The following is a 24,039-nucleotide window of genomic DNA, read 5'->3' as shown; positions in this document are numbered from 1 at the left end:
CCCCGATCAGCCCAGATCCAGGTGGGTGCTCTGCTACCTTAACCTAGGAACTATTTCCTGGCACCAGATGGGATCACAGGGGTGAGACAATGTGCAGGAGCTTCCTTTGCTGCTTCCCAAATTGTGCCTCTGAAGTTGAACAAATATTTCAGTTCCAGGGCTGTCAATCTGGTATCATTACAGGAACATATTCTTTTCTCCCTGTCACCTGTCTCTCTCTCATAGGTAAATAAACAACAGAGATTTCAAACCTGGAACAAACACTGACATGCTAAAAAACACATTGACAAAGCCATCCTTCTCATCCTTCCATGAACTTGGTGATAGTGGAAACAAATTCTGGGGAAGAAAGTTCTCTGGCTAGCAAGTCCATTTTAAAAACAAACAAACAATCAAAATCAACCAAACAAAACAAACAAAGCAAAACAAACAACAAAAACCCCAAACAAAACCAACAAAACCAAACCAAAACAAACCCATCAAAATCACAACTCATTTTATAATAAGCTTGGCTGCTACTGAATTTTCCCCTAACTCAGCGTTTTCCTTGTCATAGGTAATTAGAATCTTTCTGAGGCACTGGGCTGTCCTATCCATTCCACATCCATCAGAGTAAAAGCCAGATCAATAAACACCACCAACACCAACTGAAACTTCAAAACAAGTTTGCTCCATTCTGATTCTTCCATCTGGGAAACACTGATTTTTTCCCCAGTGTTTCAGCTGAAAATCAAAGATGCATGACACTTTAACTGGCAAAATAATGTCCTCTTATACACCATCTATAACATAGTAAAGCCCACTCATCTCATACAGGAGCAATTACCTTTGAAATTTACTCTCTGAACAATCTTGCAGGTGTTTTAGGTTCTTGCTGTTGGGGGGTAAATTTTGTAAAGACTCTCATAGCAAGCTTGTCTTTGGCTCCTTTCTCATTTTTCTCTGGGCTTTATTTTTTTATGAGAAGCAGTGCAACTGGCTGACCACTTTGAAAAGTTTCATTCTTTAAGTTTGCATTGATGCTTGTGGTATCTCAGAAATCTGTCAGTTTTCTGATTTCTTTTCTCCTTTTTTTTTTACTTCATCAATCTGACTTAGTGAAATTAGTCTTGCAGGAATTGGGGTAGAACTTTCAAAATGTAACGTAGCCATTAGCTTAGCTGAATTAGTATCACACAGTACTAAGACCAAGAGTGAGGGCCCACACATGGAATAATATACTTTCCACACATGGAATAATATACTTTAAACACACATGGAATAGTATACTTTCTGAATTCATAATTTTTCCATTGATCAGGACCTGAATGACCACCAGGCAAGGATAGGTCTTTGCTCCATATCTCTGATGCCCATGAGATATGGAAGCAGCACCATCTGCCTCTCTAAGGCCAGTCCTGCTGCAAAATGGCTCCATCCTCTAACCTTGAGGGGATGCGAAGAACAGTGATGAAACAATCTTGGCCAGTCTGCTCTAAAAAGCTGCTTTAGAAACACCAGTATTAGCCAGATTTTTTCTTCAAAAGCCACAATATATCTTTCAAATGCACAGGCAGTATTGATGTTGGCACAGAGACCAAGGGCATAGTCGTCTTCCAACAGCAGATTTCCATTTTATAGAGCTAGGGATCTACCATGTAGAATCAGAAAGGGGGAAAAAATGGTACCTGAATGCAGGTGGGTACAAGCGCAATGTCTCCGCAATCACCATGTCCAGATAAGGGAGTTCTTGCACATTTTGGTAATCAGGGACCATCTGAAAAGGCACGCAGAAAGGAACAATTACATTTTCTGACATTTAAGTGCCAAACCCATCTCAGATTAGCTTTTAAATAATCTATTTTTACTGGGTATTTTTCCTGCAGAACTCGATGTCTCATCTAAAACAGTAAATGATAAAATTACACAAAAATGTGGGCAGTAATTAAATATGTGTATAACATTCCTACCATCGTCAAAACGCTTTGGTGTGCAGCCCAACTGAAAATATAATAATAAACCAAATTGTCAGGCAGCATCAAAACCAGGGCATTACAGAGAGCGTTAATAACTACAACAGAGCTATTGCTTAATACACCCACCAAAATCTGCAGAGGACCCTTGTTTCTTCTCAAAGGCAAGACGGTGGCAGACCAGGAGCTCTTTGCTCCCGAGATATGGCAAGTCCTTCAATTCAGTGTTGGGGGCAAACCCCTTGCCCTTTCCCAGCTATAGAAACAGAGCAAAGTGCCAGTGCTGTGATGCCTTCAGAGGAGTGGGAGACGGCACTGGAAGACACTGGCACCCCGATGAGGAATGGCACGTGGTGACAAATTGCTCTGCTGAGTAGAGAGGCTGTGGTAGAACTCAAATCCTACCTGGCAGGGTTGCAGTCATGCCAGAGAAGTCTGTTTCCTCCCGTGGCCATCCCTTGTGTGACGCTGCTGAATTTTCCGTGTCAGGCAAAGCCTGAGCCCATGTTTTTATAAGCCTACAAAACCACCAAGCTTTTGACAACCACTGGTGGGCATGAAAACCCAAACAGGGCTGTAGCTCATAAGACTCTGCCCTCTGACAGGCAGCAAACACACAGTGAAAGACACCAAACCGTGGACTGCCCGCAGACACCAAACTAAGTGCACTGACAACCAGAGAATTTCTCCCACTGTTATTTTCCTTGGGAAAAGGACATTTTCCCTGTCTTGTCCAGTGCTTTCAGCAGAGGGCAGCCAAAGTACATCTAATAACCTCACCAGGAAAGAGTTTTGTTTTAAATTAGAGCATCTCCTAAGGACTGACACAGAGTAAATTGGAGAAAAGCACAGACGTCAGACTAGACTAAACCTTTTATGAAGATTTGGGGCCCCTGCCGTTCACAAAGGGGGCTGGATTCCATCCTTCCTTTATTTACTACAGCACTTTTCATGTATAATGCATATTTTATTGAATTTTCATGCAAAAACATATGGTACATACTGAAAATACTAAGCAGAGAACAACTCCAGATGGTATGCAGAAAAGGCATACAATAGAACGAGGATACCTTGCTGGATTAGGGTATCCCACTTATTCAGCACTAAGCCACCATGCACCATTTCACATTAAGTGATCTTTTCTACAAAGGAAATAGATACATTCTATTATCCCCATTTTTTGGCTCAGGAAAGAAAAGCAAACACAGAGAAAGTAATTTGCACAGGCTGAGCAGGACCAGTGTGTCTGCTCCTCTATTAGGGAAAAAATGCAACTCAGCTTGTCAATAGATGAAGTATTTTGTCAGTATTTGTCAAATATTATCAATACAGGAAGTATAAACTGCACTGACAGCCTTTTATATTGCAGTAGTGCCTGCTAACTCATACCTTTGGCTTCAGTTGATGTGATGGTTATCAGGCAAAGGACTTGGAGACTAAAAGCCACAAATGGCCACAATGTGATGAGAACCACAGCTGAATGCCGTTTGAGAAGCTGTGCTCCTGTAGTCTGCGAAGCTAAAACCAAAGACAGGAGGATGAATTTTATCGTCTTTGCTTTAGAGAAAAGAATCCAAGGGCTCCCTGATTTTGCATGGGAAATCAGTAGCAGAGCCTGGAAATTAACTGTGATCAGACTCAAATGTCAGGCCTTCATGGCAAAACTGTCCTTCTTCGTGACCATGTCAGTGCTCCAAGCTTGATGCAAAGGCATGCTGTGGTGTGTATTAATTTTTTCCTGCTAATTTTACATCTCTTTCAGAACTCCCCTCTGTCCTTTTTTTTTTTTTTTTTTTTTTTTTTCTTCACTGCTGTTGCACAGCTCTTTGAATCCTGGGTCAGCATCTGAATGCTGTCCCTGCAATTCCTCTGATTTCATGGCCAGGATGGCTCAGTGAAGAGTTCAGGCTCAGAGTAAATGGATGGTGGAGCCAAAAGCACACCATGATGTGTTTGATTCTCTGAGCTGTACTCTTTCCACTGGGCCTTCCCGTCTCTCTCATAATCCCACTACTTACTTCTGGAGTCAATAATTAAGATAATTACATGGTAACCTGATATAATAAGTAGCCACTAAATCAAACCATACATCAACAAATAATATAACACTAAATTATGGGAGCTTTGATTTGCTCTTTCAAATGGCTTCTATACCTTCAGGGGATTAGCAGTTCAGAAAACAAAACAAAGGTGCAAAAACCAGCTGATTTTCCTTAGAAGAAAATTCCTCTTGCTTACATAAACTAAAAGGGGTCAGTCAAATGGCAGCACAGTGAACTCTGCTATCGTGAGCATGGCAGATACATCAGTCATTTCCTACGTCAGATGCAACTTAATTATTGGCACTTCCATGCTTTTAGCATCAAAGTAGCTGGACCTAATTTAGTAGTTGTTTGCAAGGTCTGACCTATGGCTGAGTAAATTACATACCAGCCAAGTATCTCTATTTAGGAAGGACAGTTTGTTGCTTTTTTTCCCCTTTCAAAGAAAATATTTTCCATTTGTTTTTCCACTCCCTCTCTTCAAAATATTTCTTTAGCCAAGCACATTTCAAAGGAACTTAAATATGATTTTCTCCCCTAAATGTCCCTGTTTATTCTTCCAACTGCTGGCAGTTTTGCTGAGGTGGGGGGTGTTGTTGTGCAAAGATGCCCCTTTAACCCCCTGCAAAGAAAAAACATCTACATTGCCTTGTACGCAAGATTGGGTGTTTTTTCATTAAGAAAGTGATTCCTTTCTGTAACAAGTAAAGATGTGGGGGTTGAAAGAAGGCACCAAATTGAATGTAATAAAACATCCTATATTTTAATTTTGCAGCCACTACTGTGCACAGCAGTTTGTCTCATGCATTGCACAGCCTTCTAGTATCTTTGCCTGTTGAGATGGAAGTGAAATGGCCATGTAACATCTTGTGGCATTTCTGAGCATGCATGTTTTCCTGGTTTGATTTCTGGAGGCATGGTCGTACACCCTCACCCATCCCACAAGTTCAATCACTTCTGAGGTCCAGAAAGCATTCTAGTTTGGCCTTTATGAGTGACAGCAAATCCTAGGCCTCTATTCATTAAAAAAAGGTAGAAAACTAATTCTTCACCCCATAGAGAACCCTGAGGTGAAGTAGCAGCAGTGATTATAAAATTGCCTGTGTGCTACAAAGATGATGAGTGTTTTAATCCCCATGTAAATTCCAAGAGAGATATATGTCTTCAGATCCACCTCTGCTTTTCAGTATTGGCTTTAGCATTTTCTAGACAGGCAGACCTATTTTTTGCCACCGCCCTCAGTTAACTTTTAATTCCTCAATGAACACGAAAGGAATCCAAGTGCTGACAGGAGGGGTCTGGCCAATCATTCTGCTGCAGTTTGAGATGTTACTGTTCCCAGTTGCTTGCTCCTCTTTACTGGCTGTGGTTAGCATCACCAGAGCCAAGTCAGCAGAAGGCAACATATGCCTGCACCTCAGCTGCTTCCATACAACGTCCAGCATGAACCCATCTTCAGAGACAGTTTAAGACAAGATATTAACTTCTCCTCAAAGTAGCTGACGAGCAAGGCACAGATGCACAGATCCTCCTTTACCACCTCTGTTTTGAGAATGGTAATCCAAGTACACACCAGTGACTAAGATTTCTATTTATCCTGTTGGTCATGGTCTGGTGGTGCTCAGCAGCCAGAAATGGAAAAAAAAAAAAAAAAATTCAGAGAAAATTATTTTGCATTGCTGACAGAGTGTGACGTGCACCTGAAATCAATTTGGAAGCAGAGAAGGCTGCAGAGACCACACTCCTCCTGACAAGCACTGCTGAGTCATGGCCTGAGACTGAACTGGCTGTGGTTTCTGAGAAATCCAAATCAAATGCCTCATGGGCAGGTGTAACTGGGACAATGTCCACGTCAGAGATGATGTGCAGATCTAGTTAAGTGCAGATGCAGATCCATGAGTTATCTGTCAATGCATAGCTACACAGTCCACATCGTCTCTCCCCCAAAATGAAGACTTTGGATGGCAATAGGATAGGAGGTGGTCAGTCAAAAACAAGACAGCAACATCCCTGGTGACTATCACCCACCCCTGTTTCAAATTGCCAAAAGAGGTATTCAGACCACAGCCACAGCTAAGATGCACAAACAGGTCAATAACAGTTCTTGATCAGATGGATCAAAAGTGCTGATAGATCAAAGAATCTGCCTGGGGCTTCGACCTCTCTTTAGTCACCTCTAGGAGCTGCTCATCCCCTAACAGCACTAGAGCCTGTGTGATATGCTTAGACTGGGAGCAAGGAAAGAAACACAGGAATACTATGTAAAGTGAGGGCTGCCCCATGACAACCTTGATAACAACTATATCAAGAAAGAAAAGGTTAGAGATAGTACAAAAATGCAGCTGGAATGGAAAAAGGGCTGGGATAGTTCAACAGGCACCTATCTTTAACTTGCTTAAAGAAAGCTTGCCTCGTGTTTTACCACTTTTATGACAACATGCTGGAATACCTGTAAAGCACAAAACTAAACCCTCCCTACAATGTCAGGCAGAGGAATAGGGACAAAGTTGATGAGGTAGAATTTCTCTGCCAACGGTATGTTGGCCATTTCCAGTGACAGAGGCCTACAGGAAGGGTATCTTCTAAGAAAATATTTAGTTATTGACTGTAGAATTAAGAACAAGGTTCAGGAACAACAGATAGGACAAACAGCCTGATTTCCAGATTAAGATGTGTCAGCAAGAGGCTTCCTGAGCTGCCTAGGATCTCTTGAATCCTTATAGCACACCTTATAGCACACCTTGGTAGCCTCCCCAGCACGTTGTGCCACGTCACACACTCTCAGAAATGAAGATTAAAGCAAGTCCTCAGCCCCATTCCCCCATGCCTCTTTCCCCAGGGGTAAGCAAATACTATCCAAAACATGTACACCCAAGCTTTGCCTTTACTTCTTTATTCCACACAGGTTACCTGCCACCTCTCTCATCTGCCTGGGTTGTCATTCAAATGGAAATGCAGCACGCAGGCTCTCACCCCAACCTCCAGTGGGTGATCACTGGGTTTGGGAGCATTATTTTGCTCACTGAGGCACTCCCCAAGCTGCAACAGCACTCGGCATTTCAGTGAACTCAAACAAATTCCTCCATGCTCCTCCCAAAGACTGCGAGTGCCAAATAAATTCAGCATTACAGCTTCTTGTTCAAATAATCTTCCAGTTGCCCTCACACTTCCTCCGACTCCACCCTTTGTGTTCTGATGGACCTCTCACTGGGTCCATCACCACGCAAGCCATGTGAGCAGAGGCAGGTGCTGACTCGTGGGCCAAGTTCAGGGGTGGTGGGAAAGGATGGGGCACCAGTTACGCTTTGGTAACCACATTACACGCAGACCTTGGAGCCAAATTCCCTCTTTCACTTTGGTGCAAATCCGCACAGCTCCCTGGGGATGTATCAGTGTAAGGGAAAGGAAAATGCGGTTCAAAGCATGTACCCAATGGTGCTGGGGAAAGAGCCAGAAAGTATAAGATTACACCAGTCTTGACTCTCTTTAATGTTACTCGGCTTTTTGAATCAAAGATTTCAGCTCCTGACAGAAGACAGACCTGAAATACCGTCAGTAGCTTTCTCGGTGCTAAAACAAAGTCTTTGTAGCATTGCTGTTCACAAGGAAACTTCTGTGAGATAAAAATACTTCCTGAAACTGAACAGTGTCCCCAAACCAAACAGATAAACACAAAAGCTGCAACCAAAACAGTCAGAAATTCTCTTCCACCTACATTACTACTGACACATGGTGATCAGCAAGAACAGAACAAGTGCCATCAGGTAGAAGGTCTGGGGAAAAAAAAAAAAAGGCAGGAAAAGAGAAGAAAATCACCAAGTAAATTCTCTATGAGGCAAACTACAAATGAAAGGAGAGCAGAAAAATCTTGGGTTTGTAAATTTGCTGACTCTACCTAGTCCCAGATTCCTGTGCCAAGAGAAGTGGGTGTCTTAAAAGTGAATTAAAAACTGCAAGTGAGACTGGGTGCCTTGGGCTTTCATGAAGGAAGAGGTCCCCAGTGTGCTGACAGTGCTGATCCAAGAACCTTTTAATATACAAGTACCCTCAATATACCATTTTGGTGGGTTTTGTTGTTTGTTTGTTGTTGTTGTTGTGTGACTTAGGTTTGGTGGGGAAGAGTAGCTCCTTCCCAGATGTGGCTCCCTACCTGTATGAGATGCCAGTCTCAGTCCAGCTCTTTGTGGATGTGATGTAAGTCCTGGCCAGACACTGTAGCAGGCTAAGCCCAACAGAGGCATGGAGACTGCCTGTTTCTCACCTCCTTAAAAACTATTCAGCCCCTCAGTTCTATCCTCAGCCTACTGTGGCTTGAAAGTATCTTTCTACACTTGTGTGACACAATCAAAATTTCTACTTGGGTGGCAGAAATGCTGAATGGTGAAGGATCCCAGTGGGAGGGAGGCAAGGAGGAAATTAAACATGAGAAAAGACTGCCAGAGGCCCAAAAGGCTGAGAAAAAGAATTATAAAACTGGGGTAGGTCTGTCCGAAGGGCATGTCACCAGTCCAAAGCACATTAAGCACTGAAGTTCGTGCAAGGATTAATCCTTCCCGCTATACAAGTGTCCCTTGGAGGTTGCTGCAGATCTACAGGAATAAAGAAAAGGAATTTTTTTTCTCCTCTCAGCAGACATCTATGGTATCACACAAAAGCCGGATGATTTAATTTAATCATTCCTCCTGCCGCTGGTATTTTCTGTATGGAGGTGATGTTTCTTCAAATGCATACAAAAGGTTCATGTGTTCAGTTTAACCAAATGTTCATTTCACCATGTTAGGTTTAAATTGAAAGGTGTCAGCATGAATTTTCATGCTGCAAATAGAGGCTATCAGATGTGCTGTGTAGTGAGGTCCTCTTTGGTTGCTCTTCATCTCTATGGCCTCATATGCTTGACAGCTTTATGGATTGAGAAATTACTCAGCCCCAAGCATGAACTATGGGGAGATACAACTTAGAGAGCACAGTTCAACCTATGAGGAGAGCAGAGCTTCACACAAAATTAATTAATTTGTTAATTCATATTTCTGTAGATACTTAAATATGGGCTTGAGTCAGTGGCTTCAGCAGTTGCTGGATGCCACCTTTTCTGAATTAGTAAATAGGCAAACCTTTCCAACAAAGGAACTGCAAGATTCTCCCATCACTCAGTGTAATTATTATTTTCTCTGACAAGGGCAGGCCAGTTTTAATACCATGCAGCATTTATGTAGTGCCTGATGCCTTGAAAGCATTTTATGTACATTAGGTGCAGTACCATAATAAAACTTTGCCTCTCCGTAGTTGTTTTTCCCCTGAGGTTCACGAAGCATTTAACAAACAATAATTAGTTGGTCATCTTCCAAATGCATGTGTGAGGTGCTCATGGTGAATACTCCCTCCCCATACACAAGGGGCCAGCAGAGATGCTGAAGACTGAGGCCAACAATTTACAACTTCAAGAGTTTAGCACCCACCAACTCCCTGATTTTTTTTTCAGCATCAGTGTGACTCCTGTGAGAAAACAGGCAAATACTGCTCCAATGAATAGACTTAAAACGACCAAAAAAAGAAATAAATCCATTGCATAGCACTTAAATATGTCTTAAACAAAAAGGAGATTTCTTTGTTTTTAGCTGCCAAGATCATAACTTAGGGTGTCTGTCCTTGAGAAACTGATGGTACTAAAAGTACAGAAAGGAAAGAAGGTTTTTTGGTGTGAGAGCTGCAATTCTTTGCTGGAGACTGCTGCACCTCCTACCTAATATAGATGCAATCAACAGGAAAAATCCACTTCTAGCATACAGTGTAGCATATGGCCTTTCTACAAGTCATGAGGGGAAAGTTTATTCCAGTAGAAACTTCTCACATTTTAGCTGAAAATATGAAAAAATCGAGAAAGGGGGGAAAAAAAAACTTCTGACCAAATCTACTCAATACTTTTGCCTCTTCTGCTCCCTCTGGAAAGGACTGACTGCTTGGCTACAACAAAGCAATTTACAAGTGGTATGTGAAAAAACTTGGTAGCACTTCAAACAGCTTTTGTGTTTTCTCCCCCCAGTGCACAAGAAGGATCTTTTTTTTTTTTTTTTAAAACCCCTTATGCCAGTCCAAAACCTACTACCCCCAGCCCTGTGGGAAGCTGGCTGTAAGCAGGGGTGTCTTCTACCATGACACTACCCTGTAACAAACCTCTCTAGATATTCAGATAAAGCTGTCTGAGAGGAATCCTGGCAGACGCCTATTCAAGGGTTTCTTTCCTTTTCTTCCCTAACTCCATCTCTTCTCCATCTGGGATTGCAGAAATTTCCCTAAGCCTGTTCACGCTTAGATTTAGTGAAGCCATCATGGTGTCATGTTCTGGCACTGATTTGTGTCTTTGCTTTCCTTTACCCTTTGTAGAGCAGCATGGCAAGGCTGTCCATCTGTTTATGATTTCCTTCACACAATGACTTCGTCCTGATTACACTGATAGGCACAGTAGGCTATTTGAGGGCCAACTGGACCTCTGTAATGACACTCAAACTGTACCCAAATTGTGGGAACATTTCCAATAAATAAAAAGGCCAAGGGAAAAAATCAGCCGAGACCTGCCCCAGGAAAGCCTTCCTGCCTTTACCTCCAGGAAATAAACCCAAAAATCTAATTTTTTATCTGGATTTTTTTGTTTGTTTGTTTTTTTGTTTTTTACCATCATCAGTGTCCAAGAGAACCACAAAACCAGAAGAGAAGACAAGAAAAGAAACCAAGACTTGGGTCTTTCTGATGCTTAGAGATGTGTATTGGAAAAGATTATAAAGAACAGTATCCAAATCAGGAGGCCACTTTTTTTTTTATCTCCTTTAACACAGAATCACAGAGTCAGAGGAACTGTACCAATCTGCACCATCTGAGGACAGACCTGGGAGGTGCAGGGATCTGGGGGGCACTGCATACTCCCACAGGTCAGGACCCCCTCCAAGTTCACTGAAACGCTGGCCCTCAGGAGAACTCAGGAGAGAGGGGGAGAAAAAAACAACTCAAAAAGCTGCAGGAAAAAGTCAGAGGGTCAGCACTGAGAAAATACAGAATTCATTTTTAATCTGAAGGAGGTAATTTCTAGCATGTTTTTGGATGATATCAGACTTTACAGGGAAGGCAAATGGAAAGTATTGCTCATGATTTCTTCTGCTTTATGAGTAAGCTGTTTCAGCCTTTATTTATTTATTACCTCACAGTCCCACAATGATCCTGGTGTGAAGACCAATTTGCTGTGCTTTCTCTCGTGCTTCTCAAGCATAGTTTTCCTTCTTGAACCTGACCCTTTCCTGTCTCAGTGCTTGGCCACCTTGCTCATGTACCTCTGTATTTCCAAAGATAACTTTGTTATTATAATTCATAGAATCACAGAACCACAGAATGGTTTGGGGTGGAAGGGACCTTAAAGATCATCTTGTTCCAAGACCCCTGCCATGGGCAGGGACACCTCCCACTAGACCAGGTCACTCAAAGCCCCATCCAACCTGGCCTTGAACACTTCCAGGGCAGGGGTATCCACAGCTTCTCTGGGCAGCCTGTGCCAACGTCCCACCACCTCCAGCTTTCCTGTGGGCCCCCATCAGGTACTGGAAGGCTGCTATAATGTCTCTTTGGAGCCTTCTCAGTATGAACAACCCCAACTTTCTCACCCTGTTTTTGTAGGAGAGGTTATTCCACACACCTCACCTCTGTGCTCTCATTTCACTTATGGCTACACTATTTTAATACCCAGTTTGTAATCCTTTCTTCTTCTCCTTTTTCAAAGCTCTATCCTGCATCAAGTTGCAAAAGCTCTGGGGCACAGGGGATCCCAGCCAGCACAGGCATACCTACCTAGATTTGACCCACAAAGTGCCACATTTGTTGGAACATGAAGCACAAAAAAAGCACTTTTAAGATAGAAAAATGCACAAACCACAGCATTCTGCAGGGGGTTCACTAGCAATTTCGCCAATATAAAATACCTACTAAAAGATGGTACCCTTTGTCCTTTTTAGCATGAAGTGTGACACAAAGATCTACAGATATCTGTAGATGGGCTAATTTGTGAGGAGGAGTTTTTGGAGAGTACAAAGATGGAGCACAGCTGTAGGCTTTTCCTACAAAGGGCCTGTCACACACACAAGAGCAGCGAGGCATACTCAGAGTGCTACCAACCCCAGTCACTCAAACATTATGAGTGAGGCCCCACCACACTTAGAAATTGGCTGGAAAACACATGAGATTTATGACAAATAACATTGTGAACTTCATTTGCCTTCTGGCTTCTGAACTGGGATTCATGTTTTCAGTCTTACCTTTTCAACAAGAAACCTTTTTCCTTTTTTTTTTTTTTTTTTTTTTTAATTGGTTGTTTTTTGTTTATATATAATAATGAAAGACAAGATTCTGGTGATACACCTGGCTTCAGTGTTGAATGATTTGACAGAATACAGAACAAATACCCAGAGACTTGCAGTGCGATGGCAGGATGCTGGTAATATTCCACTTACAGAGCACCATGGGCCATCCCTGCCTGCCCTTTGGCCATCTGCTGCTAGTGCTTGGCTAGAATCACACAGATTCTTTTTTTTTTTAAAGACTGGGACCTTCAAGTGAAAGAACATCACACAAACATGAGCTGCCTCTTAGAATGTCCAGAGTTTTGAAGCATGTGTTTCGGGGGGATGTTACTGCAAGAGGGGTGTTGGGGAATAAGCATCCAACCTCCTCTGGAAATGCTGAACTTGATGCACAATGAGGTTGAAACATGCACACAAAGTAATTGGGGGGGAACAGTGCTGAGTCTATATATAGCATTTTGTTTCTACTGGTACTAGAAGGGGGGTAGGGAAGAGAGGAAGTGAGGGGGAGAGAGGGAAAATAAAGATAAATTTTGGTTGATGCTGTCATATGCAGATACACTTCTCTATGGCTGAAGCCCAGACAGCTGTGGGACTCCAAATGAAAAAAATTAATTAAAAAGCAAAAAACGAAAAACAACAACAATAACAACAAAACAGATTAAAAACAGGACTCCATGCTTCCCACACCTACCCTGATGTATAAATAGAGACTATCTGACTGGTGAAGGGGGCTTTTTTTTTTTTGAGTGCCATGAGAACAAAGAAATCTACAACTCTTTCTAATGAACAAGCAGAATAATCACAAAGCTAACAGCATGTTGCTGCTGTTCCAACTTTGCTGCTCTAGTTTAAATGACATCTCTGTAGTCCCAGTCATATAACATCTATAATGTGCTAAAGAAAAATGGGGTTTGGATCAATTAGGAAGAAAAAATTTTGGAAAGCAGGTTATTTGGGATCATATTCTGAACTGAGTTACATGTCTTGTAAGAAAGATGTTGGGAAAAACTACAAGTAGATGCACTTCCCTTTTGCACCTCTTGCACACTTAGACTTGCCTTCTGCCAGTGTAATTTAGAGCAAACTCATGTTGCTCCCTGCCTTAGCTCCCAAAGCATTTGTGATGCAGCTTAGAAGAGCCAGAGGATTTTGCACTTTTTAAGCATACCCACCTAAAATGTTTGCTTCCCGTGTCCCATTATGGCATAGTAAGAGAAATCGGTATTAATATTTTTGTCCTCCCTTCATGTGCACTCACATGTATGCATTTGTATTTTCTGTAACACATCCATCAATTTCAAATGGTATAAAAATAACTAAAAAAAAAAAACATCCGCTCTTCATATCTCAGAAGATTCAAAGTGTTAGTGCTGTGAAGCCAGAAAATTCCTTCCAACTCCTATTTAACTAGGTCAGGATGTGAGAAGACTTTTTTTCGTGTGTGTGTGTTCTGCATATGCACATCACTGCTTTTGCTCCTTGGTACTACACTGGGAGCTGAAGAGCCAGGGAAGATGATGGCTTGCTCCCTGTTTCCAGTGGACTTGATAGAAATATCCCTTTTGTGTTTCTTATAATGGAGTCTTGTCTCATCTCTACCACAAGAGATGCTTTGACCAGTACATTACAAACACCGTGCTGACAGACAGTGCGTGTACATAGCTCTGCCTCAGTGCCACATCACCACTGCCTCTTCTTTAAAGCAGAAGAGAAAAACAGCCTGCAAAGGAGAACAAGTTAGAAAAAAAAAAAAAAAGCTTCATTTATCTCCAGATGATACCAACGTGACAGCGGGAAATGCAGGGTCAGATTCCAGGCACATTATTGGGAGGGCAGGAGGAGAGCAGGGAGTAGCTGCCGTGTGGCAAAGCCACAGGGCTCACAGTCAGAAGGTCAAGTCCTGACACAGCTTTCCAAGTGAATTTGGGAAAGACTCTTCCTCTCCTCCCGCGTTTTTAATAAGACCAGTAAACCTTAATCAGGAGATGGAGTGGATACTGTTGGAGTGCTCAGAGGAGGGAAGCATGGGCGGCTCCTTGTCAAAGCCAGATTGTTATACAGTATTAACAACAATTACAAAATAAAGGTAAAACCTGAATGGACAACAAAATTGTGGACAGACTATGAGAACTGAAACATTACATTCCTTCTGTGCAAATAAAGAAGTGAACTTAACCCACCATTGAAGCTTTGCTTTACCATGTGCAATTGCTGGAGGAAAAAGCTGTAATGGGCATTATACACTCAGCCACACGCCAGCAAAAAAAAAAAAAAAAAAAAAAAAAGGCAAAGAAACTCACTGTTTGCCTACTTTTGCATAAAAAAAAACAGATCTAATTTGAAGTTTAAGGGATCTGTTTTCTAGGTTTGTCAATTATGCCCTCAGGCACCAAAAAGAGGTTGGGATCCATGATGGTCTTCCCTGCTTCCTACACCTCTGCCCTCTCATATTATGAGAGAACCATGCAGGGAAACCGCTGCTGCTGCTGCTACTATGGAGCCTCTGGAAGAGGAGCAGCACCAAAGCTCCCCAAGCAGACACCAGGGCGAGCTCCTGCATCCAGTGTCAGGGTGCAGAAGCTGGGCTCATGCCACTCTCATGACCTGTGCTCCCCCAAATCCAGAGGGAAGGCTGCTGGGAGAAGGCAACACCGCATATCTCTGCTCCAGCCTGAACAATGCTTCTCTATTTGATTTTTTTGTTTGTTTCCATCATGCATTTCTTATTTCATAAAGGAGAGTTATTAATCAGGTGACCCTGGAGTTATGAGGCTTCCTGTGAAGCCGGCATTACCACAGCAAGGGAGAGAGCTGCTGCTCTGCTTGGTGTCCCTCCTTGCTTGAGCTGAAAGATGGCTCATGGCTGTGCATCACCAGGCTCCAGACAACATGCAGCGTGCTCAACTCAGTGGGAAATGAAAAGGATACAGGCTCTTTTGTCAGTGCAGCTTGGTCTTAATAATGTTTAAATATCTGAAGGTCGCTAAATTACAGAGCGCGGAAACTTGGCACAAAGGCCCTTTCTCCAAGATTATCTAGGTTTGCTGAAGTAAGACAACACAAAAGAATAAACCAAAGTGAGCCAAACCACCAACTGCTGCTAAGATGTTGTTCTTCTCATTAAGCCTATATGCTGAGCCTATAGAGAAGGCAGCATTTCCTGTCCCTCTTGCTGACAGCTCAGCATTAGGGCACAAAGGCAGGTCACTGTCCTTGGCGATATGGTAAACAAAGATAAGAGCTAAAAGCAACGGGGTATTTTTTTAACCCTGATAATTCACTCAAAATAAATTCCATTCTGAAGAGATTTATTGTTTACTTAGCACTCCTCAAAAGAGCTTCTCAGGAATGCAATCTCCTTCCCATGTGTCGGGCACGGAAGAAGTGTTTCAGCTGAAAGCAGTAGCCAGGCCTGCCCAGGGCATCTGTTCCTCATCCCTGGATACACATCTATGAAATCCATGTGAACCTGCTAGAAAAACATAGCCCCGAACATTTGCCCAGATCTGCTTGTTATCCTGGGTTGGGAACTTAAACAGATGTCTTCAATGGGCAGCTGTGCTCATGAAAATTCTTTGCCAAAATGCCAACAAAAAACCCCACACTTACTTTCCTTTTCTGCTCACAAAATATTTGCAGCAGGAGCAGCAAAAGAGTGAAAAAACACCAGTTTTCTGGCACTATTAGTAGAAGAAGTGTAAGTCTTCTACATACCTGCCCCTAATAAATCTGCCCCATCCCTTTCCCCCCACAGCACATCTTCCCAAATACAGACATACCAAGCCAGTATTAGGGGGAAAACCTCATAAACTTCAATGAGGACGAGTGTAGAGTACAATTAACACCAGACACCAGTACAGATTAGGGTATGTCCTGCTGGAAAGCAGCCATATGGAGAAAGAGCTCGGAGTACTAGTGGGCAGTAAATTCTCCAAAAATTCTCCATGGGGCAGCAATGTGGCCAAGAGGACCAATGTTATCCTGGGGTGCATCAGGAAAAGTGTGTCCAGCACATCAGGAAAAGTGTGGCCAGGGAGGTTTTCCTCCCCTTCTGCTCTACCCTGCTGAGACCACACCTGGAACACTGTATCCAGTTTTGGGCTCCTCCAGTTCAAGAGAGACAGGGATCTACTGGAGAGAGTCCAACTGAGAGCTACAAGGATGATTAAGGGACTTGAACATTACTCCTATGAAGACTGAGAGAACTGAGAGAACTGGGCCTGTTTAGCCTTGAGAAAAGGCTGAGAGGGGAACTTATTTATGTCTATAAATATCTGAGAGGTGAGTGTCAAGAGGAAGGGGCAAATCTCTTTTCAGTGTTGTCCAGTAATAGGACAAGGAATAATGGGTTTAAGCTAGAATATAGGAAGTTCCACCTCAATGTGAAGAGAAACTTCTTCACTGTGAGGGTGATGGAGCACTGGAACAGGCTGCCTAGAGAGGCTGTGGAATCTCCTTCTCTGGAGACTTTCAAAACCCACATGGATGCATTGCTGTGTGGCCTGCCCTAGATGATCCTGCTTTGGCAGGGGAGTTGGACTGGATGATCTCTTCCCTTCCCACCCCTAACATTCTGTGAATGCCAGGAGGGCATTGCTGACAACAGCAAAAACAGTCTTATCTTCTCCATGTAAGAGGCTGAGTTGCTTCAGCAACTCCAAGTAAGACAAGAGGTTAAGCATCTTGCTGATTTGGATCCTCAGGCTTCAGATGAGCATTTGGGAGCTGTCGATGGCCACCAAAGTGGCCATTCAATCCTGCCATGGAAGTAGCAGTAAAGCCTCCCTAGTAGATTGCCTGGAACCTCTCTGGAAGGGGCATTTGGTGGACTTCTCGTAGACGTAGCAGATGCAACTGAAAACCCACGTGGGTTCAATTTAGACAAACTGTCCTCGGGAAGAACATAGAGTGGGGACTGAAGGAACAAGGGATTTTCCATTGTTTCTGCTGTACATTTGACCTCCCCTACCTTTTCACAGGGCCTCTGGATTTCAAAAGAGACAAGAATCTCTTTCCAGAACACAAAGAGGTTTGTTGCAATTCAGTTCTTAAGCATGTGCTTACTCATGACATCCTGGGATTGGCAGAGATGGATTACCTATGGCCTTGAGCTATTTTGTAAAGTGGATTGTGAGTTTAAAATGTTTCTGTTTCATTTTCTGAAAGAGTTATAAACTTGCTAAAGTTCCCAACAACATTTTTGGGGATAGCTTTTGTAACCCAATCTCATCTCCTCAATCTCATACACTTCCATATTCTTGTTGCATGTTTGCAGGTCACTTCTACTCCTGCACAGGGGGTGCTAGTTGCTCTATTGATTGCAGCAGGCATGTACTTGCTCTTTTTTAGATGTTCTCATAACCTCTTTTTACTACCTCTCTTGCCAGATATTCTGGCAGCTCAAAATACAGAAATGAGTACTGCTGTCTGTTCCAAGGCAAGTTTTTCCAGGATGACTCAAGGATGCCAAAATGATGAAGAAATCGTTTATAAAGGTCAGGACACACTGTACCAGCATGCCATCCAGCTTCTGATATTCAGGTCAGTCAGGGCTTATCAATATAAGCAGTGGTTCTTGTTGCACATATCTTCCTGCACTGAGACCAGTCAGCCCACAAACAGAAGCTGAGTAGTTGTGAAGTCCTGAAGAAAACAGCAGTAAAATTCAGCAATTCCTCTGCATTGCAGGGCACTCACGGGAAAGGAGAGAGATGCCTCTTTGTGGCCATCACCCTCAAAACACACTGGGGGGCTTATGTGCTGTCTCCTGCTCATTTCATGTGGTTAATATCAAACTGAGACATTGCACCAACACACTTACTCTCTGTGCTATTTGTGTAGCATAGAGCTTATCTGTATTGATATAGCATATCTGTATTGATATGCTATTTAATATGTGTTTGAATGGTGAGTACTGATTGGCAGAATGGTGCTAGGGCTAAACCTTACATTCACAAGTGGAGGTAAATTCAAGCATAGTCTTTTTAAAAAGCATAGTAAACAGCATGATAAAAATTCAGGAAAACCCATGTCAGTACAAACACAGTTTTACTCCTTTCATTGGACATGTTTATTCCAATACAGTGAGGAGAAAAACCAATATTATCAGGACTCTTTTGTCAGGGAACTGTATCTATGCTATGCTATAATACAGAAAAGAAATAACTAAAGCTCGTAAATGAACATTGGTGGAAGAACCCCATGGTAGGTCTGAACTGTGTAAACATGAGGCTGCTAAAACTAGCAATGTCCCATCCAGATGTGTACATGGAACACACTTTACACAAACTAATGCAAACTAGGTAGGAGCCTCAGGAACTGCCAAGAGGTATTGCTCCACCAGTTGTCTACCAGTTCCCATGGATCAACACTGACACACATGCCCATGCCTTGTCTTCAATTCCTCAAAAGGAGCTTCTTTTTAAAGAGAAACAGAAATACAAAATTCAGAGCAACAGTAAATAGATTGAGAGAATTTCTTCAGCCTGTGTAGGTCATTAGTATATCTATGCATATAAATAAATAAAAGGAATCAGCCCCCTTTGAAACAGTGGTGACAGAAAAGAACCATAAAGCACATCCCCTGATGGTAGATTCACCTAATTTGCTTAATAGACTGATTTCGATTTTGTATAATTATATCAGATGGGAAACCTTTGTAATTAAAACAAAATTAAAGAATAATGTAAAGGCATTATATCAAACTAAAGATGCTTGTTCAGGGAAAAAAGAAGTTATGCTGATAGAAGCAGTTTTATATGTGTACATTTCTATGCATACTAGGAAGTTTCATGGCATAAACTGCATTGGTTTCTAAAGTATATAGCTATCAGCTATAGCTATATGATGTGTAAAGCTATATACACATGTGCACACCCACCCACATCCTGTTCTCCCTTCAACACTGTACACAGAAATTTACTGTTCTTTTCTGTAAGAACAGCCATTTCAGTACCCTGTAATACAGAAAGGGCAATTTTTACACATTATTTTTCAACAAAGATCTAATTTAAAAACAAGACCAAAAAAAGGATAGATTAATAAAGCCCCCATCCACATGGTATTGACTAAAGTTTTCAATCACAAGCCACTTCAGAAATAAGCAACAGAGTCCTACATTAAGATGCTCACTCACACAAACACACATGCATGCACATATGCACACACAAAGGAGAGACTAACAGTTATTTATATTTCCTACTTTGAGAGACAGGAAACCTCCTTTTGCATCTGCTTTTTTCTCACTAAGAAGAATAATTTTAATTACAGTCACTTGGCAGGAAGCCAATTTTGATATTTTTTTTTTAATGACATCTGTCTAAGCATTTTTAAACTTCCTGCTCAATGTAACTTCCTTCATTTTATAGACCAACACCCAGTTACAGCAGAAAAGAAAAGGGAGTAGCAAATGATTTATTCATTTTTCATGTTAACTCTTATCAGGTATATCAAGTGGTTCATTGTTCTGAGAACTGATGGCACAGAAAGCAGATTTACAAGGGAAATTTAGGACTCAAGCAGTCTGGGAAAGGAAAAAAAATAATCCATGCATGGAAAAAAACAACACAGTCGTAACTTAACCCTAAAACAACTCAACAGTTCCTGTTCTGTAGGCTGATATTCCTAGGTTTGGCTAGGCTTTTTTGGTTTTCAGGAAAATTAAAAAAAAAAAAAAAAGAGAGTTGAGAATAGGGGAAAAACTGGGGTGACAGACTTGAATGTAAGAATGTGAGGCTTCATGGTCAGTGCATGCCACCTACACCAGCTTAATGCTGGGCAAGTCTCTGCTGCATTGATGATGTCCCCCTTGGCTTGGTTCACAGAAGCAGAGGTAGAGTTTGAACTCCAAGTCCATATCCCAAGCCAGAATGGCCCCCCTGCTTCATTCAGATAACTGGGACAGGAACCTCAGAGCTCCTCTAGAAAAACCACAGAAAAAACCCAAAAATTAAATTTTCAGATGACAAGTGTTAAAGCATCCTCTGCCCTTCGCTGTGCTGTTATTTGTGGCTTACAAGGCTGTATTGCACGGCTTGCTGTTTTCCTCCTGCACATGGAGGATGGTGAGCTGAGAAAGAGAAGGCAAAACCACCACTAATAATGTGAAAGGTGAGAAAACAGGAGAGCTGAGTAAAAAGCAGGTGCCATGGGGTGGAAAGGAGGAGGCAAAGACAGAAGCAATGGCAGACAAATGAGTAAGGGAGCTGCTCCTCCAGCCTTTCACAGGTACCTTGGCCACTCCCTGAGATTTGTCAGGGTGTAACAGGGCTGGGGCCAGGGCAAGGCTATGGGAAGGAAGGCTGGGTGGCCAGACAACACCAGGGAGCAGTGAGCAGAAGAGCCATCAAGCAGGCTGGAGTAGCACATTTTATTCCTTCTGGCCACTCATTCCCTGCCGTGTTGGAGTTCAAGCCACAGGCACATACCCACACCTGGCTAAGGAAAGTCCCAAAGGGTTGGGATTTATAACACCCATCAGGTGTGCAGCTGGTGTCATAAGAGCTGTAAGAGGAAGCTAGAAGTGTACCTGCCTCTTGGCTGGCCTCATTGCTGGGACACACGTAAGCCTAATGAACTGTTAATGCCTTGACACCCAAGCTGCATTTTCATTCTTGGCTCCAGACAACTTAGATTTTATTCTTTTGACTTAAATCTTTTCTCAAGAAGGCTAAACCGTCTTTCAGGACAAATGAGCAAGACAACACAAAAATAACCTAGGAAAACTGTTTCACTCCTGCACTTTCTGCCTCCATGCAGATCTAACCTACAGTCATCATGAAAGCGCTAAAAAAATTTCCATGTGCTTTTTAATTTCCTGGTCCTGGTTGGAACCAGAACTGTGAATGCTGGAAGCCCCCAGAGGAAAAATTGGTATTGTCAGATTCTGCCTAATTTTCCAAGATTCAGGAGTTTCAAAGGATACCTCAGCTCTTTAAGTGTTTGGAGACTTCACTTTCACAAGTGGCTGGCTGCCTTCTGACTTGAGTCAACACAGCTGGAAAATGGAGTAAAAAAAACCCCAGAACTCTCAGTGAAAACCAGATGTTGCCATTGAGCAGAGCTACTGTGTTAATAAAACTCTAGCACCCCTGAGCTCCCCGAAACAAAATGAATAGCTCTAATAGATTTCCCAAATTGTGCTTTATGCCAGAAAGAAAGTAGGAAAAAAATATTTTAAGACTTAAAGAAGACTGTGGAGAGGTACGGTTCTGGTGCTGGCACTAGGATTAGTGTGCAGTAAGAAAAAGATCCCTATTTTTAGGGAGGTCAGGCTGTGTTTGTTATTTGGCAGGAAGCGATCAGGACTGGTGATTACAACATTGTTGTTGGACCCCTGGTCTAGTGGATATGAATGATGTGTTTTAACTCATGGTTTGGTACACTGGTGCCCAACATGTGTGCCACAGAGTTTAAGCAGAGTCAGGAGTTTATGTGTATCCCCAGGGCACATGGTGTTTCCCCAGTGGTAGTTGTGTCGTAGCCATAAAGGAAAATATCTCAGCACTGTCAGGAACAAGGCAAAGATTTTGGGGCAGTTTTGCTTAAAAATACCCCAATCAAAGATATTTTTCTATCAACCATGTGCACCTCACAGGATGTACATGCATCCTGTGATATGATATATATACAGCTAAGCAGGAATGCAAGCAAGAACTGAAAAACTACAGTGGCTTGTTTAAAAGCCCTGCTTCATCTCATCCAGCCAACATTCCATTATGAGCCACAGGGGGCCAGATTTCTGAGGCCACCAAGATGTCAACAGTTGGAGAAAACCTTCACTCAAATGCCCCTGGGGTTGTTCTGAAAGCAGTCACTGACGTGACACCCACAGCCTTCTGCAACAGAAGCAGCGGCGCAGATTTGTTAGCAGGCTACTCAAAGGCACCACAAACCAGAGAAAGCTCTTGTCTTTGGAGAAAAAAGCTGACCTCTCTCTCTCCTTCCCATTACAAACAACATCCCAGCCTTTCCTTCTCCCTCGGCATGGCTGATAAAGGGTCTTTGGAGCCAATGAAGGATGCAGAGAAGATCCACATGCCAGACAGACACAGCCCATGTGCCTCAGTCACTGCTTGCATAGAATAATGTTGGTTTGCTCAGAACCAGATACCAAGAGAAGGATGTGTTTCACTCCTTCTGCTGCTTTCTTGTGATCAAGCCCTAAGAGCACTGGCAGTACTGGCTGCTTATACCACTAACTTCAGGTTGGATCATTGGTATGACTTAGACTACTCTGAACATCAATCTCCCTAATCTGTGGGGGTGTTATGTTTTGGCAAAGCTAGAAAAAGTAAACCCAAATTAAAAGTATAAATATGACAAGGTGTCTCAAATGCAGAGCTGTACATTATAAATAATGTGCTGAATGCATGCAGTGCTCTGACGCTTAACAAAATAAAAATATGGCATCTTTCTCCTGGTAATCTCCAGACACTTTTTAAAATACAGCCGGGGAAGCTGACTCATGGAAAAGGTAAAATGTTTTGCTTAAGGTCACAGATCACAAATTCAGTGCTAGAAAAATCAGTTCCTTAAGCTAATTCCCTTGCTTTGTCACCAGATAATATTGGCTTCAGCACACTTGAGCAATAAATTAGACTTTAAAAAACTCAAGGGCATTAGCAAATTATAATTAAGCGCATATACTGCTATAAGATGAATTGTTTTTATAATAAGAGGCAGCAAAAACTAGTGGCTATAAATTGCACATTGTAGGAGAGTATTACTCCTTCTTAGAGACAACAACAAATATTTTTGCCAGTTTTTGATGATACAGATGTGTGTGTGTACGCCTGTGCATGTTTAGAATACAGTAAAAGCAATAAGAGCCTGGCCACGCTCACTGCTGTGCACCTTGATGGGGAAGATAAGTGATGCTAGATTCAGAAAACACTCCAGGGCCTGGTTTAATTCAAAAATACACAGGTTTTTTTTAGACTAACACTGCTAAACATGTGAATTGTATTTGCTGGAGTGGATGATCTAAGCAACAGCCCCAAAGATACACCAACTGGCTTTGATAACAGCATAAACTTCATTGGCATTGCTTCTTTGCAGCTAGATGCTGATTGCAAAATCAGGATGACAAAATCAGCAATGACTACCATATTCAAACCTTGATGTTTAAATTGAGATGCCAGATTAGAACAACCCTTAGAAATAAATGCTTTGGTGTTAAAGGGCACTGAACATCTAAAGCTCTCATTCACGTTGGTGGAGATTGCTGGTGGTTAATTCCCTCTAACAGACTCAGGCACCTATTTAGGTGCTTGAATAAAGAGTTAGGGATCTAACTTTAGGCATTCATGGCTGAAAATATCGCTGCTAAATTCTATTTGTGTGGGCTGATGCTGAAATACTACTATGAACTTCCCATAATGTCATGAAAAAGTTAGAGATATAATAAAATTATAATAGTATGTTCCCTTTCCTAATGCCCTTTAGCCAGAATCTCAAATGTCCATTAAGAGACATATAAGTATGCTCCATTTTCCACATGAACAGGCTGTGGTCTTAAGTAAGTTGGAAGTTAAAATAAGTCAGAAGCAAGGAGTTCAAGTAATGTTAGCCAGCATCCATTCCCCAAACAAGAAACCAGCCTTTCCTTCTCTGTTCAGAGGAGGACAGGCTGCAGGTTTTACCATGTTTGCTGTGGTTCTTCTGAAAAGCACAACATCATGGATATTGAATGTGTGCCATAGG

General features: G+C 42.2%; 1 protein-coding gene across 6 annotated transcripts in view; it reads right to left on the bottom strand.

Moving 5' to 3' along the window:
- TBXAS1 (thromboxane A synthase 1) overlaps positions 1-24,039 on the bottom strand; it is a 243,014-nt gene that overhangs the window by 8,268 nt on the left and 210,707 nt on the right. For all 6 annotated transcript variants that reach the window (XM_071727781.1, XM_071727811.1, XM_071727805.1 and 3 more), the window contains one exon: positions 1,668-1,756. In XM_071727781.1, the coding sequence (XP_071583882.1) occupies positions 1,668-1,756 (89 nt within the window). The remainder of the gene's footprint in view (positions 1-1,667; positions 1,757-24,039) is intronic.

This window comes from Heliangelus exortis, chromosome 1, assembly GCF_036169615.1.
Source record: "Heliangelus exortis chromosome 1, bHelExo1.hap1, whole genome shotgun sequence".
Classification (NCBI taxonomy): Eukaryota; Metazoa; Chordata; class Aves; order Apodiformes; family Trochilidae; genus Heliangelus; species Heliangelus exortis.
Note: the sequence above shows the minus strand (reverse complement) of the source record. Positions and strands in the feature narration are given on the sequence as shown.